General features: G+C 45.6%; 1 protein-coding gene across 3 annotated transcripts; it reads right to left on the bottom strand.

Annotated features, from left to right (window-relative positions):
* Positions 1-3368: 3368 nt before the first annotated feature.
* Positions 3369-10442, bottom strand: LOC142908274 (uncharacterized). 3 transcript variants are annotated; one of them, XM_076058747.1, is made up of 3 exons: positions 10327-10442; positions 8467-8541; positions 3369-5787 (listed from the first exon to the last, which is right to left on the bottom strand). In XM_076058747.1, the coding sequence occupies exon 3, from the start codon at positions 5757-5759 to the stop codon at positions 4677-4679; it is 1083 nt and encodes a 360-aa protein (XP_075914862.1). In that variant the 5' UTR covers positions 5760-5787; positions 8467-8541; positions 10327-10442; the 3' UTR covers positions 3369-4676. The 3 variants fall into 3 exon arrangements, with proteins under 3 accessions (XP_075914862.1, XP_075914864.1, XP_075914863.1); XM_076058749.1 differs by having other exon boundaries at positions 10369-10442; XM_076058748.1 differs by lacking the exon at positions 10327-10442 and adding an exon at positions 10067-10201.
* Positions 10443-16813: the final 6371 nt, after the last annotated feature.

Raw genomic sequence — 16813 nt, 5'->3', positions numbered from 1 at the left:
CAGAGAGTTTTCATGCAGGAGGCGTTGCAAACCAATGCGCCCCCTGCATTAATGACGGAGGCGCAGGGACAGACGTTCGATCTGCAGACGGCGGTCTTGTCGCACGGCCAGCTGTGTCGCGTCATCTCGATCCCGCGATCCCAACCAGGTGAAAGTCCGCATTGAACCGAACCCCCGGCAAGGTCATCTACTTAACGACGAGAGGAAATTCACACGAAATATCGTTTTCAATGAATAAGCTTTTAATGAAGAAATACAATTATCTAATTCAAAAACATAATACAATTCAAAGTTGTTTCATTTTCAAACTTCAAAACGGAGCATCGGGAGCTTGCGTGGAGGCGTCGTTCGTGTGCAATTCTTTTTGTGACTTTCCTGGCCCAAGGCCGTAAATGGTTATGAGGGGCGCCGCAGGCGGTCAGGCTTGCTTCAACCCTTGGTTGTGAACATCCAGACGTTAATCAGCATGGACCATTTTTTGTTCTAATTCGACAAAACCTACGTCAACACGTAATACAAAATTATAATTCGTGTTGTAGAGAATGTATCTCCTCTACGTGTAACTAATGAATGATCCGAGTGTGCTGCCTATTTCAAAGACAATGAGTTGATCCAGAGGGAGATGCTTCCTGAAAACACTAAAATACCTTTTGCCCTGTATCACAAGAACAATGAGTCTCACCTGAGTTGTCTGTACAGGTTACATCCAAAACACACACTTTGTCCTAACATGACTTATTTAATGTATGACCCTTATTGACAAGATGTTACATGTACGCACACAATCAGACAAGTATTCATTCTAAATTATTGAGTCATTTTAACAAAATTGTATTACTGCACTGAATTGTGCTGTATCAGGTTACATCGTATTAACAAGCAGATATTTTTAAAAATACGCACCGTCTGTTTAGCAGTGTATGTACAACATACTATTGTCATTCGAAACGAGTAGGCCATTGCATGCTGGCGTCTGGGTCAAAATGTACCAAATTCTAAACATTACCTACAAACTCCACAACTGAGATGCCACATCAACCATCGCCCCCTACTGACAGGCTCTTGTCCACATGCAAGCCGGTGCAGGGCCACCACCTTGTGCCACACAGGGGCAGCTGCTACTTGGGGATGCTCTTCGAGTGTTTGAGACGAGATACAATACAAAACTCCGAATTGCCGAGGCGATAAAGCAAGCACCATATAAATGCAATTATGATAACATAGTCAACGCTTGGGAGCTTATTGGCTTTCGCTCCTGGTTAGAGATCTACCCAACCCACAGGTCCACAAAGACTGGCCACTGTTACGCTGCAGGTTGATCCTAGGAATTGAGTGTTCAACTTCACATTATTGTCATTAAAGGCCTGTGACAAAGGTGCATCTATTGGAGCGACATCGTCTCTGGCTTACACATCTACCGGGTCTCCATTTGACTTTGTATTGTCTCGGAGGAAGTCCACCCACACCTCCACTTCCACGAACTGCTGGGAGTTGCCTCGCTCTGCCTCAGTCAGAATTCTCCTCCTGCTTTACGTTTCCTCCATCGATGTGAAGGTCCCATTGTGGAGTTGAAGCTTCATCTTCACATTTGACCTTCACTTCTTCGTTTTTCACCATCACTTCTTCACATTTCACCTTCACTTCTTCGCTCTTCACCAACACTTCTTCACATTTCACCTTCACCTCTTCGCTCTTCACCATCACTTCTTCACATTTCACCTTCACCTCTTCATGTTTCACCTCGATACCTTTAAAAGTGTTCAAGCTGGGATTTTCTTCCAGTTCTTGTTTCATGAGGGATGGGCTCATTGCGGCACTTTGACTTTCACAAGCTGATTTCAGACTCCACTCCTTGTGGATCTTCTGATGCTGTTGAGATCTCTGGTGTACATGAAAATTTGATGAATGTGCAAATGCCTTCCCACACACACTGCACTTTAAGGGTTTCTCTCCCGTGTGTGTTCTCTGGTGTGCTACAAGAGTAAATGACTGTGCAAACGCCTTCCCACACACACTGCACTTTAAGGGTTTCTCTCCCGTGTGTGTTCTCTGGTGTGCTACAAGAGTAAATGACTGTGCAAACGCCTTCCCACACACACTGCACTTGAAGGGTTTCTCTCCTGTGTGAGTTCTCTGGTGCCGTGTCAAATGGTCACTACGATCCGTGCTGTATGCACACTGGTCGCATTGTTGCTTTTTTGCACCGAGCTGCACCGAGTGCCTTTGCTCCATCAGACAAATTCTGCAGAGGAAGCAACAGAGGAAGCGTCAGTTGCAGACAGAAACATAACATACACACAATCTACGCGTCAGTATCGATGCACAGAGGAATGCATACACACAGTAACACGTGACTTACATGTCTATACTTATTCGTATATTCATGATATAGTGAAAAAGTGTCCCAAATTCATCACACGGGCTGTTACGGCACACAATGAGAGGGCTAATGGTCATAAACGTACCTGGAAGCCCTCGTATCTTCAAAATGAATGTTAACCCAAAACTCCAAGCACACAATTTCGGCTGTCTGGCTTCAAAAGGAATATTTATAAAAGCTAAATTCAGGTGACATAGCAAAGGGTGTGGAAAATAATACTATTTGTGTTATGCAGAAATTCATAAATGAATGTTCAATCACAACTTAGAGGTGTGAAACCAGGCACAGATGTCCTTGAATGCTGGGATGAACAGTTCCGACTTCAGCTGCACGTTTGCTGTGATAACTTCCTGACTACATTCTTACAAAGAGTTCCAGAGGAAAACAAAAATAAACTGTTTTGATGCAACCTCCGTGCTCAATACAGTTAATAGACTTTACTGCAAATGCAAACTTCACACTGTCACACACTGGCATGGTAAACAGTTGGTGGTGTGTCCAGACGCATGCCTGGCCACCTTCATTCACTCAGTATTAATGCTTCCTTACTCCACCAAGTAATTAATTGAAGATCAATCAACATCGCTGAGGCTGCGTGTCTCTCTCTCCATGTGGTGAGATGTTAACTACCTCTCCTGGCATACAGGAAGTCGTGGGTACGAACCCGACCCTGACGCTTGCTGTATATTTGGAGTTTGCGTGTCTCTCTCTCTCTCTCTCCCTGTGGTTGTGTTGATTTCCCTCTGGATCCCACTCCACATGCAGAGAGTTTTCATGCAGGAGGCGTTGCAAACCAATGCGCCCCCTGCATTAATGACGGAGGCGCAGGGACAGACGTTCGATCTGCGGACGGCGGTCTCGTCGCACGGCCAGCTCTGTGTCGCCTCATCTCGATCCCGCGATCCCAACCAGGTGAAAGTCCGCATCGAACCGAACCCCCGGCAAGGCCATCTACTTAACGACGAGAGGAAATTCACACGAAATATCGTTTTCAATGAATAAGCTTTTAATGAAGAAATACAATTATCTAATTCAAAAAAATAATACAGTACAAAGTTGTTTCATTTTCAAACTTCAAAACGGAGCATCGGCAGCTTGCGTGGAGGCGTCGTTCGTGTGCAATTCTTTTCGTGACTTTCCTGGCCCAAGGCCGTAAATGGTTGTGAGGGGCGCCGCAGGCGGTCAGGCTTGCTTCAACCCTTGGTTGTGAACATCCAGACGTTAATCAGCAAGGACCATTTCTCGTGCTAATTCGACAAAACCTACGTCAACACGTAATACAAAATTATAATTCGTGTTGTAGAGAATGTATCTCCTCTATGTGTAACTTTTGAGTGGTATGCCTTGTAACTGATAAATGATCCGAGTGTGCTGCCTATTTAAAAAAACAATGAGTTGCTCCAGAGGGAGATGCTTCCTGAAAACACAAAAACACCCTTTGACCTGTATCACAAGAACAATGAGTCTCACCTGAGTTATCTGTACAGGTTACTTCCAAAATACACACTTTGTCCAAGCATCACTTATTCAATGTTTGACCCTCATAGGCAAAATGTTACATGTGCGCACACATTCAGACAAGTATTCATTCTAAATTATTGACAGGAATATTAACAAAACTGAAATACTGCACTGAAATATACTGCATCAGGTTACATCGTACTAAGAAGCTATTTTAAAACATACACACCGTATGCTTAACAATGTATATACAACATTCTATTGTGTCATTCAAAACGAGTAGACCATTGCCTGCTGGCATCTGGGTCAAAATGTACCAAATTCTAAACATTACCTACAAACTCCACAACTGAGATGCCACATCAACAATCACCCCCTACTGACAGGCTCTTGTCCACATGCAGGCCGGTGCAGGGCCACCACCTTGTGCCACACAGGGGCAGCTGCTACTTGGGGATGCTCTTCGAGTGTTTGAGACGAGATACGACGCAAAACTCCGAATTGCCAGAGGCGATAAAGCAAGCACCATATAAATGCAATTATGATAACATAGTCAACGCTTGGGAGCTTATTGGCATTCGCTCCTGGTTAGAGATCTACCCAACCCACAGGTCCACAAAGACTGGCCACTGTTACCCTGCTGGTTGATCCTAGGAATTGAGTGTTCAACTTCACATTCTTGTCATTAAAGGCCTGTGACAAAGGTGCATCTATTGGAGCGACATCGTCTCAAGCTTACACATCTACCGGGTCTCCATTTGACTTTGTATTGTCTCGGAGGAAGTCCACCCACACTTCCACTTCCACGAACTGCTGGGAGTTGCCTCGCTCTGCCTCAGTCAGAATTATCCTCCTGCTTCACGTTGCCTCCATCGATGTGAAGGTCCGATTTTGGAGTTGAATCTTCATCTTCACATTTGACCTTCACTTCTTCGCTCTTCACCATCACTTCTTCACATTTGACCTTCACTTCTTCACATTTGACCTTCACTTCTTCGCTCTTCACCATCACTTCTTCACATTTCACCTTCACTACTTCGCTCTTCATCATCACTTCTTCACATTTCACCTTCACCTCTTCATATTTTACCTCGATACCTTTAAAAGTGTCCAGGCTGGGATTTTCTTCCGGTTCTTGTTTCATGAGGGATGGGCTCATTGCGGCACTTTGACTTTCACAAGTTGATTTCAGACTCCACTCCTTGTGGATCTTCTGATGCTTTTGAGATCTCTGGTGTACATGAAGATTTGATGAATGTGCAAATGCCTTCCCACACACACTGCACTTGAAGGGTTTTTCTCCCGTGTGTGTTCTCTGGTGTTCTACAAGAGTACATGACTGTGCAAACGCCTTCCCACACACACTGCACTTGAAGGGTTTCTCTCCCGTGTGTGTTCTCTTGTGTGCTACAAGAGCAGATGAATCTGTAAACGCCTTCCCACACACACTGCACTTGAAGGGTTTCTCTCCCGTGTGAGTTCTCTGGTGTGTTACAAGAGCAGATGACTGCGCAAACCCCTTCCCACAAACACTGCACTTGAAGGGTTTTTCTCCCGTGTGTGTTCTCTGGTGTCTTTTAAGAGTAGATGAATGTGCAAACGCCTTCCCACACACACTACACTTGAAGGGTTTCTCTCCCGTGTGTGTTCTCTGGTGTTTTTTAAGAGTACATGACTGTGCAAACGCCTTCCCACACACACTACACTTGAAGGGTTTCTCTCCCGTGTGTGTTCTCTGGTGTGCTACAAGACTTGATGACTGTGTAAACGCCTTCCCAAACACACTGCACTTGAAGGGTTCATCTCCTGTGCGAGTTATCTGGTGCCGTGTCAAATCTCCAGTACGATCCGGGTTGTTTTCACGCCGGACGCATTTCTGCCTTTTTGCACCGAGCCGCGCCGAGTGCCTTTGCTCCATGAGACAAATTCTGCAGAGGAAGCGACAGCTGCAGAGAGAAAAAAAAATATCCACACCATCTACACGTCAGTATCGATGCACAGAGGAATGCATACACACAGTCACACGTGACTTACATGTCTATACTTATTCATATATTCATGTTGTAGTGAAAAAGCGTCCCAAATTCATCACACGGGCTGTTATGGCACACAATGAGTGGGCAAATGTCACAATCGTGCCTGGAAGCCCTCGTATCTTCAAAATGAATGTTAACCCAAAACTCCGAGCACACAATTTCGGCTTTCTGGCTTCAAAAGGAACATTTATGAAAGCTAAATTCAGCTGACATAGCAAAGGGTGTTGAAAATAATACTATTAGTGTTATGCAGAAATGCATAAATTAATGTTCAATTGCAACTTAGAGGTGTGAAGCCAGGCACAGATGTCCTTGAATGCTGGGATGAACAGTTCCGACTTCAGCTGCACGTTTGCTGTGATAACTTCCTGACTCCATTCTTACAAAGAGTTCCGGAGAAAAACTAAATAAACTACTGTTTTGCGATAACCGCCATACTCTAATAGAGTTAATAGACTTTACTGCAAATACAAACTTGACACTGCCACACACTCAGAGGTGGAGCCAGGATTTTCAGGTGGGAGGGGCAACCCCTCCAGCAATGAAAAATGAGAGGAGTTCTTAGTAAGTAGAGAGTTGTTAGTAAGTAAAGAGTTGTTAGTAAGTAAGGAGTTGTTAGTAAGTAAGGAGTTGTTAGTAAGTAGGGAGTTGTTAGTACGTAAAGAGTTGTTAGTAGGGAGTTGTTAGTAAGTAGGGAGTTGTTCGTAAGGAGTTGTTACTAAGGACTTGTCCCTTATATTCTTAGCTCTTTCGGTAAAGTCACGTTGAAGGGAAACAATAAAATAATAAAATATATATAAAACAATAAAAATTCTCACGACGTTTCGACCATAACACAAACAGTTGTGTTATGGTCGAAACGTCGTGAGAATTTTTATTGTTTTATATATATTAGTATTTTATTGTTTCCCTTCAACGTGACTTTACCGAAAGCACTAAGAATATGAATTACTGCAGTCACGAAAGCTTTAAATCAAAATTTGACTTGTCCCTTGCTTTTTAATCAATGCGTGTGAAAGGCATCACGCTCGCTGAAGGTGTTTGCCATCAGGGAAGTCGTGTACTGTATACGCAACTGCGCACAATTCTCTGAGTCGCTTGTAACTGCTTTGCCGTTAATTATTGCCAATTATGGACTCGGACTGTTGTCCTCTCATAGAGTCCCTGGCACGTAATAATATGCCACAGGGTGGCAGTGGGGGTCGCAAAATGCTGATTTATCTATATATATAAAAAGGAAAATGTGTGGATATGTGTGTCTGGTCGAAATGTTTAGCATACTTCCCAACATGCTACACACTTGAGACTTGGCATGTCGGTAGGTTCCATATTGTACACAACGTAAAAATAATAAAAATAGACTTTTAAATTCTGGGGGGGAGGGGGAGGAGGGTGGGGGAATGACCATGACGTTTGTGGAGTCAACCCGCAACACACCTGAGTTAAGCGCTCTGTAATGTTTACCCCTACCATATGGCTCTTCGTGCGCTGTACTTCTAGGAGGTGTTAACAGCGTGCCGGGAGATTTTAGGTGGCGCTTCGCTCCTGGCTGATGAAGCCATTGGCTTCTCGGAGTTTCAATACATATCCGTGCGAAGAACGGGTACAACGGCTATCTTAAATATAAAGCAGAACATTACACCTGTTTGTGTGACGCAGCAAAACCTCTCCAACGCTGTGCTCTGGCGTCATGAAATTTTCACAGCTCATGCTGTCTGGAATTTCTAAGTGAACGCGACTATTTTCAGCTCGCCACGTCATTCCCTTCCCGAGTGGCCAAAATCGACCTTGCGTAGAAGTGGATTAAGGTTAAATTTCCATTAGTGAAAACATCCGATTTAGGTTACTTGATTTGTTTCGGCTTTTTTCCTTCGTGCGAGCATCAACATTTCTGGGTTTTTCAGTTGAAATATAAAGGAATATGAAATGTATCCAAGACAAGAATCCAAGTCCCGGGCGAAGCCGGGTAGTGAAGCTAGTTACTAATAAACCCCAAGGATCCGATCGAAATTAGGGATTTCGATCGGATCGTTGGGGAGGAACGTGCCACCCCACCCCCACTGGCTCCACCACTGTCACACACTGGCATGATTCACAGGTGGTGGTGTGTCCAGACCCATGCCTGGCCACCTTCACCTGCTCAGTATTAATGCTTCCTCACTCCACCAAGTAATTCATTGAGGATAAATCAACACAGCCGAGGCTGCCTGTCTCTCTCACTCTCCCCGTGGTCGCATGGATTTCCTTCCCGATCACCGGGTTTCCTCTCCACATGTAGAGAGTGAACACGGCCACGCGCCCAAAGTGAACACCGCCATGCATCCAGAGTGAACACCGCCACACGTCTAGAGTGAACACCGCCACACGTCTAGAGTGAACACCACCACACGTCTAGATTGAACACCGCCACGCGTCTAGAGTGAACACCGCCACGTGTCTAGAGTGAACACCGCCACGCGTCTAGAGTGAACACCGCCACGCATCTAGAGTGAACACCGCCACGCGTCTAGAGTGAACACCGCCACGCGTCTAGAGTGAACACCGCCACGCGCCCAGAGTGAACACCGCCACGCTGTTGACAAGCCCCACCTTGTTGTTATTGTTGTTGTGGGCAGGTTGCTTCTGAAAACAAGACCGGTTTCACCAGCTCAACGTGGGCGTGGCCTGGTAAAAAAAATAAAAATAAGACTGTGAATATTTAAAACAAAACAAAGTTACAGAGTAGCGAGGCAGGTGAAGAGAAATTTAAACTAAAGCAAGATTCTCTTCGGTTCTTTCGGTAAAGTCAAGTAGAAATAAATAAATAAATTAAATTACAGCTTCAGTTTCATTTATTTGGTATAGCCCTGTGAGCCATTCGGCTCTTGAATCGGGTGCAACCGCAACAATCAAAAAACTTAAACATGAACAAGAAAACATCTTAAAGTGACTATGTGACTGTGCAAACAGAATTCCAGGGAAAAACAGCAAAATATTCCACAATAAGCACCGTACACCATCGCTGTGTGCAAATAGCATGCGACGTTTTGATTGCAACACAAGCAATCATCATCAGGTACAAGTGAAAAAGAGAGAACCTAGTAAAACTTAGAAACGTAATGCAATACAACACAGAGAGTCGGCTAACGTAACAGTCAACAGCACCCCAGCTGGTTGATAACGTTCTTCCAAAGATTGCTCAATTTGAGAGAGAGACAAAACACAGACACGGAGACACGTAGACAGAGAGAGATAACACAGAGACACACAGAGAGAGATACACACATAGGCACACAGAAATACAACGCCTCTGTGATGAGGCCTTAAATATAGAGAGAGAGGGGGGGTAGAGAAATTAGCAAGTCAATGCAAGGCCGTAGCCATGGAGTCAACATTGGGGGGGACCAAATCTTCCAGGGGGTCTGGGAACCCCCCCCAGAAAAAAATGTAAATTTGAAAACTCATTTCCTGCCATTTCCTGCATAAAATATTAACAAATTTCACTAACACATGGGATGGATTTTGCATTATTTGATACAATAATGTCAAAGAGTGTATTGTATTACATTGCTCAGTTTTTTTTACTTTTCTTGTTTCATAGTATGTAATGGCAGAGATTAGGGATTCATAAAGTACAGCGCAATCATATAAACAGAAATCTATGCATTGTTATATGAAGACAAGTCCAGATTTTGTTGCCAAGGTTTAGCAAATCGTTGTATTTATTAACAAAGCATCGCAATTAATATTTAGAAAACATTTTTATAGCAATATTATATATTGTATATTGCTATAGCAATATATTGGGGAGGGGGGGGGGGCATTTTGAGCATATTTGATTATTGGGGGGGATGTCCCCTCCAATATATATTATAATTATTATAATATATTATATATTATAATTAATTATAATTATAATATATTATAATTATGGCCTTGTGTCAATGAGAGATTGGAGCTTTGGTGACTGCAGTAAATAATAATAAAACGATCACACACACAGAGAAAAAGCACACTTAATAAAACTGAGTACAATTAGGAAATGTAATGCAACACAGAGAGTCGGTCAACACACAAGTAACGCATAGCCTGGTTGATTACTTTCTTACAAAGATTGCTCAACTAAGCGAGAGAATTGAAGCAAACGCGATCAGGCCAGGGCAGGAGGCAATATCCCACGTGGCTAGGCCCCGCGCTGTAAAGTTCCAACCTGGACATCGCTTCCATGCTCGCTGATACTCAATTGACATCCCTACGACAGAGAGAGCGAGGCTCTAGCTCGGTAAACAACCACCACCACAACCACCAACCACAACCACCACCACAACCACCACCACCACAACAACCACCACAACCACCACCACAACCACCACCACCACAACCACCACCACAACCACCACCACAACCACCACCACCACAACAACCACCACAACAACCACAACCACCATAACCGCGATGATAATTTCTCACCTCGGATTTCAGTTCACGCGCGGAGCGGCAGATTCCTGTTACCTCGTGACGTCACGCGGCAGGAGGCGGTGACATGACGTCACTTGCGGGAATAAGACACTCCCCTCCCACAATGGGCGGCTCTGTAACTTAAATAATTTATGTTAATGAGCCTGTCCCATAAGTGGAGGGATGGGGCGTGGGTGCCGAACTCGTCGCAATAAACTCATAGTTCATAGTTCATTTATTTGGTATAGCCCTGTGAGCCATTCGGCTCTTAAATCGGGTGCAACCGCAACAAACAAAAACATGAACAAGAAAACATCTTAAAGTGATTATGTGACTGTGCAAACAGAAAATACAGGAAAAAAATATCAAAATATTCCTGAAATAGCACCATACACCAACGCTGTGTGCAAAAATCCCAGTGGGATGCAAGTCAAATAACAACAACAACAACCACAAGACAACTCCGTACTACAATAAACAAAAAACATGGCCAAAACAAAACAAAACTTTTCGAAATCACCAAAATAAAAGTCATAAATCCAATGTAACAGTGATCATAGGGACTGTGACCGAATTTTTAACAATAAACTACATAAATAAATTATAACACCACAATCTAGAGCCATATTTTAGGCCACTGAATAGCAGTGGCAGCTAGGGTTGTACAACTCCTCTAGAGCAGTTTTGAGTGAAGATCTCATAGGTAGTGATTCAAGTTGAAGTTTATTGGCAATAGCATTCCAGACCCTGGGGGCATTAATAGCAAAGGCCCTTCCTCCAGTTTTTGTACGGCAATAGGGAATGTGAAGCTGGTAAATGAGCGAAGACCTGAGGTCAAATTTGTTCTTTGAAACAGAGAGGAGATCCAGTAGGTAGTCTGCGGAATTTTTTGTAAGTGCCTCGTGAATAAATAAGATCTGGTGCACAAGCCGTCGGACATTAAGAGATGTTAAGTTTGACCCAATGTAGAGATCACAGTGGTGAGTCCTATATGGATAGTTCAATGCAAATCTTAAGGCCGAGTGATAGATGGAATCAAGCTTCTTCAGTACAGTACTTGGGGCTGATTTATACACGATGTCACAGTAGTCAAGTAGAGGCAGTATGGTAGCTTTGATCAATTCCAAACGGAACATTGGGGGGAAGCAGTGCTTGTGTCGATACAGAAAACCAATTTTTATTTTTGTCTTTTTACCAATATAATCAATGTGATCTTCAATACTAAGTTTTGAATCCAGGATGACCCCAAGATACTTATAGATCTTGACTTGCTCTATTTGATAATTATTCAAGGAATGTAATTGGGGAAAAATAACTTCCTGCTTTAGTCCCGGAGAGAAGCATAGCACCTTGGTTTTGGAGGTATTCAGGACTAGTTTAAGAGAAACTAGCTGATGTTGTAGTTTGTTGAAATCACCCTGGAGCTTAACAATTACGTCATCTGGAGAGCGGCCAGCAGTAATCAGTATCGTGTCATCTGCAAAAAGATTTACCCTGGAATGATCCAGTTCAGTGCCCAAGTCATTGACATAAAGAGAGAACAAGAGGGGGCCAAGGATGGAACCCTGTGGAACCCCTCTTGTTATCTTAACACTGTTTGACCTCCAACCATCTGTGAATACAGTTTGGGAGCGAGAAAAGAGGTAATTTTTTAACCATTGTACTGTGTTCTCGGAAAAACCGAGGCAACTTAGTTTACTAAGCAGGGTGTTGTGGTCAACTGTATCAAAACGTTGGACAGGTCAAGAAAAAGACAGGCACAGTACTGCTTATTATCAAGGCTATTGTAAATTTGATTCAAAGAGTCTAATGCAGCAGATGTGGTGCTGTATTTTTTCCAAAACCCAGATTGTTTTAGATGTAGTAGATTGTTGGTGGACAGGAAACTGCTAATTTGGTAGTTCAATAATTTTTCAAAAATTTTCATCAATGGGGACAAAATTGAGATAGGTCGGTAGTTATTGGGATCATCTTTAGGGCCCCCTTTGTGAAGTGGACGGACATAGGAATGTTTCCATTCTAGAGGAACTGATGCTTCTTTGATGGACAGGTTGAAAATATGGGCTATAGGTTTGTATATTAGGTGACCAACAGTTAGTAGAGCAAAGACGGAAAAACTATCTGCTCCGGTAGAGGAGGACCCTTTGAGGTAGGGCAGTTGATTCAGAAGATTACTTTCGTGGATTGGTTGGAAACTAAATTCGTTTAATGTTTGGACAGGGGTGTAGGAATTTGCAGGAGCAGGGGTGACTCCCAATACATTATCAAAAAGGTGACCAGCTTCAGAAAAATGAAGGTTAAAATTGTCAACTATTTTTTTGGGATCTGAAAAATATTCCCCATTTCGGTGAAGCTCAACGGGAAGATTTTCTGTTTTGGATGCCTTTTCGATAGATTTGATTGTTTTACAAAAAATCCTGGCATTTCCATGTGATTCCAGGAGAGTGGAGGAAAAATAGGCATTTTTGGATGCCGTATTTTTTTACGCATCTATTCCTTAAAATCCTGTATTCTAGCCAGTCATTTACCAAATTACTTTTCTGAGCACATGCCCAAGCCTTGTCCCTAGTTTTCATGAGCTTTGTAATCAAAGGATCATACCATGGTGGGCGGTTGCCTTTAGTTTTAAATCTAACCAACGGAGCATGTTTGTTAAGAATTTGGAGAAACGTGTACCTGAAAGTCTCCCAAGCCGTAGTCAGGTTGGGGATATCACAGACCTTATCAATATCCGAGTGAAGCACATCATTTGTAAATGCCTGAGTGCTGAAGTGCCTCAAAGAGTGCTTCTCAACAATTTTAGGGGGGGCTTTGGGTCTGGCTGATGATCTCACACCAAAAATGAAGGAGTGATCACTATGGTTATTACCCAGAACACCAGTCAGTGCGAAATTGTGAGGGGCATTTGTCAATAGGACGTCAAGCAGAGTTGACTGTCCCGGATTTTTTAGGTTGGGTCTTGTGGGGACATTTATTAATTGAAACAAGTTAAATTCATCTGTAAAATTTGTGGCCACGGCCGGCGGGTTTAGCCAATTCCAATTTAGATCACCCACTAAAATTATTTCACCTTTAGGGAGGCCCCCAAAAAGCTCTCTCAGTGCCGATGCAGCTTCAACATCCTTCCCACAAGGCGGTCTATAGCAGCACACTACCAATATCTGTTGATTATTTGGGAGAGTTATTCTGAGAGCCAGACCTTCAAAGCAACATTTTTTAAACAAGGAGTGAGCTGGTGAACATGCAATAGTGTTACGAACATAGATGGCAATTCCACTTCCTTTAGATCCTCGGTCAAGCCGAAAAAGGTTGTAGTTTTCAATCGTAATCTGCAAGTCATTGACGGCAGGAGTGAGAAATGTTTCTGTTAGGCAAAAAATGTCCGGATCAAGATTTGCCACTTCTAGTTTTAGTTGACTTACTTTAATCACAAGCCCTCTGATGTTGACATGTAGAACACCAACACCTTTCCTGCCAGAAAAATCTACAGAATTATACGAGCTCTTTTCATTTGGGCCAGGATGAAGCTCAATACCACCCAGGAATAAGAAAAGTAGAAGTAACAGTTTGCATAAGTATTTTCTGTGAAAGGATGAAGAGCGGCGAACCTTGGACGAATATCAGCAGCTCGCAGATGGTGTTATTTTTAAGAGCAGAATGAAGTTTGGAAGGAGTGCTGGTGAAGTAATGGGACAAAGATAGGGTTTAAAAGGATACAATGATGGAGTGTAGAAGTGTCTATAAGCTGTTTCATTTGCAGGTGTAGTGGCAAATCGAGCAACAAGTATGGACGCAAAATAACGAGGGTAGCCGTTTGTAGAGTTGAGTGTGGCACTAGATATGGCCGGGAGGGACAGCAGTAGGAGACACAGCAGGAGAATTGCCATCTCTAAAATATCCGGGGTATACACAGATTTACACACAAGTGGAAATAGAAAAAAATATATATACTTGTAGGCCGAGTGCGAGAAAACGTCTTGCCGCACTCGTCACACATGCACGGCTTCTCGCCCACGTGCTAGGGTTTAACAGCGCCCACCCCCCTCTCCCAGACAGCAGATTCTTGGCTGTTGTGGGCTCGGCTGAACCGCTTGCACCACCTCCTTTCCCCGCCGCAGGATGGTGCTCGAGCTAGCCCTCCTTGAGCTCAGCCCACGACTGGAATGTCGTTTCTTGGCCTCTCGTCTCTCTGCTGCCCGTCCAGACGGCCCCACTGAAGCCAACACAGGGAACTCTTCATTCACAACCCTCGGCCGTCTCGAATGATCTCCGTGAAGTTGTCCAGGATGGAGCGCACGTCCGCCTTGAGCCGCTTGTTGAACGACTGCAGCAGCGCCTCCTTGCTCTGGGGCAGCGCCCGCGACATCTCGGGGCAGCAGCAGTGGATGGAGCACGACTCTCTCTCTCTCTCAGGGTAGCAGTGGAGAGAGCACGACTCTCTCTCAGGGCAGCAGTGGAGAGAGCACGACTCTCTCTCTCAGGGCAGCAGTGGATGGAGCACGACTGTCTCTCTCAGGGCAGCAGTGGAGAGAGCACGACTCTCTCTCTCAGGGCAGAAGTGGACGGAGCACAACCCTGCCTCAGGGCAGCAGAGGAGAGAGAGAGAGAGTCTGGCTCCCTCACGGCAGTGGTGGAGATAGCGCGGCTCTCCCTCAAGCCAGTAGTGGAGAGCACGGGGCTCCCTCCGGGCAGCAGTGGACGGGGCACGGCCCTGCCTCAGGGCAGCAGTGGACAGAGCGCGGCTTTCCCTCAGGGCAGCAGTGGACAGAGCGCGGCTTTCCCTCAGGGCAGCAGTGGACAGAGCGCGGCTTTCCCTCAGGGCAGCAGTGGACAGAGCACGGGGCTCCCTCAGGGCAGCAGTGGACAGAGCACGGCTCTCCCTCAGGGCAGCAGTGGACAGAGCACGGGGCTCCCTCAGGGCAGCAGTGGACAGAGCACGGCTCTCCCTCAGGGCAGCAGTGGACAGAGCACGGGGCTCCCTCAGGGCAGCAGTGGATGGATCACGACTCTCTCTGCCCTCAGGGCAGCAGTGGATGGATCATGCTCTCCGCCGCTACAATAACCGGAAGCCCACGGCCCCACCCAGTTACGCCCGCCGGGAAAATTCTCATTTCTCTCTCTCTCTCTCAACTTTGCACTCCGAACGTCGTGTTGTTGTATCGTTCGTGTTTGGGGGAGAGAGACACGGGGAGAGAGACACGGGGAGAGAGACACGGGAAAGAGACACGAAGAGACACTAGGAGACATGCACGGGGAGACATGCACGGGGAGAGAGACACGGGGAGAGAGACACGGGGAGGGAGACACGGGGAGGGAGACACGGGGAGGGAGACACGGGGAGGGAGACACGGGGAGAGAGACACGGGGAGAGAGACACGGGGAGAGAGACACGGGGAGAGAGACACGGGGAGAGAGACACGGGGAGAGAGACACGGGGAGAGAGACACGGGGAGAGAGACACGGGGAGAGAGACACGGGGAGAGAGACACGGGGAGAGAGACACGGGGAGAGAGACACGGGGAGAGAGACACGGGGAGAGAGACACGGGGAGAGAGACACGGGGAGAGAGACACGGGGAGAGAGACACGGGGAGAGAGACACGGGGAGAGAGACACGGGGAGAGAGACAAGGGGAGAGAGACACGGGGAGAGAGACACGGGGAGAGAGACACGGGGAGAGAGACACGGGGAGAGAGACACGGGGAGAGAGACACGGGGAGAGAGACACGGGGAGAGAGACACGGGGAGAGAGACACGGGGAGAGAGACACGGGGAGAGAGACACGGGGAGAGAGACACGGGGAGAGAGACACGGGGAGAGAGACACGGGGAGAGAGACACGGGGAGAGAGACACGGGGAGAGAGACACGGGGAGAGAGACACGGGGAGAGAGACACGGGAAAAAGACAGAGACAACTAGGATACAGAGACACGGGGAGAGACACTATTGGAGAGAGACACAAGGACACAGACACGAGGAGAGAGACACGGGGAGACACAGACACAAGGAGAGGGACACGGGGAGAGAGACACGTGGTTGGGTAGTGACACACTAAGTCCATTCAACTCTTCTCAACAGTACACACCAACACAGTGCGCAATATACACACACTTCATATACACATACATTATACATAGACCTATACACACACTTATACACATGATACACATATACACACGAACACATTATACGCACATTAAACACACATGTACACATTATACACATACATTATACACACGTGTACACATTATACACACGGCACACTAAATCACAATTAAAAATAATAAAATATAAAAATCGCAGCGACTCAGGGAGCAGACGGCCGAAAGCCTGCGGCCTAGCCCGCGTGGTGCCAACCGCTCCCACGCAAAGACCTCACACACACACTGACAACCTCACACTCACACACACTGACAATCTCACACTTACACACACTGACAATCTCACACACACTGACAACCTCACACTCACACACTGACAACCTCACACTCACACACTGA

This window comes from Petromyzon marinus, assembly GCF_048934315.1.
Source record: "Petromyzon marinus isolate PM22_M1 ecotype Great Lakes invasive population chromosome 78 unlocalized genomic scaffold, UKy_Petmar_22M1.pri1.0 chr78_unloc.1, whole genome shotgun sequence".
Taxonomy (NCBI): Eukaryota; Metazoa; Chordata; class Hyperoartia; order Petromyzontiformes; family Petromyzontidae; genus Petromyzon; species Petromyzon marinus.
The sequence above is the reverse complement of the archived record's forward strand: the minus strand, read 5'-3'. Positions and strand labels throughout refer to the sequence as shown.

Excerpts from the sequence above, each read along its gene's own strand:
- LOC142908274 (XM_076058747.1), bottom strand. The coding sequence starts at position 5,759 with ATGGAGCAAAGGCACTCGGCGCGGCTCGGTGCAAAAAGGCAGAAATGC.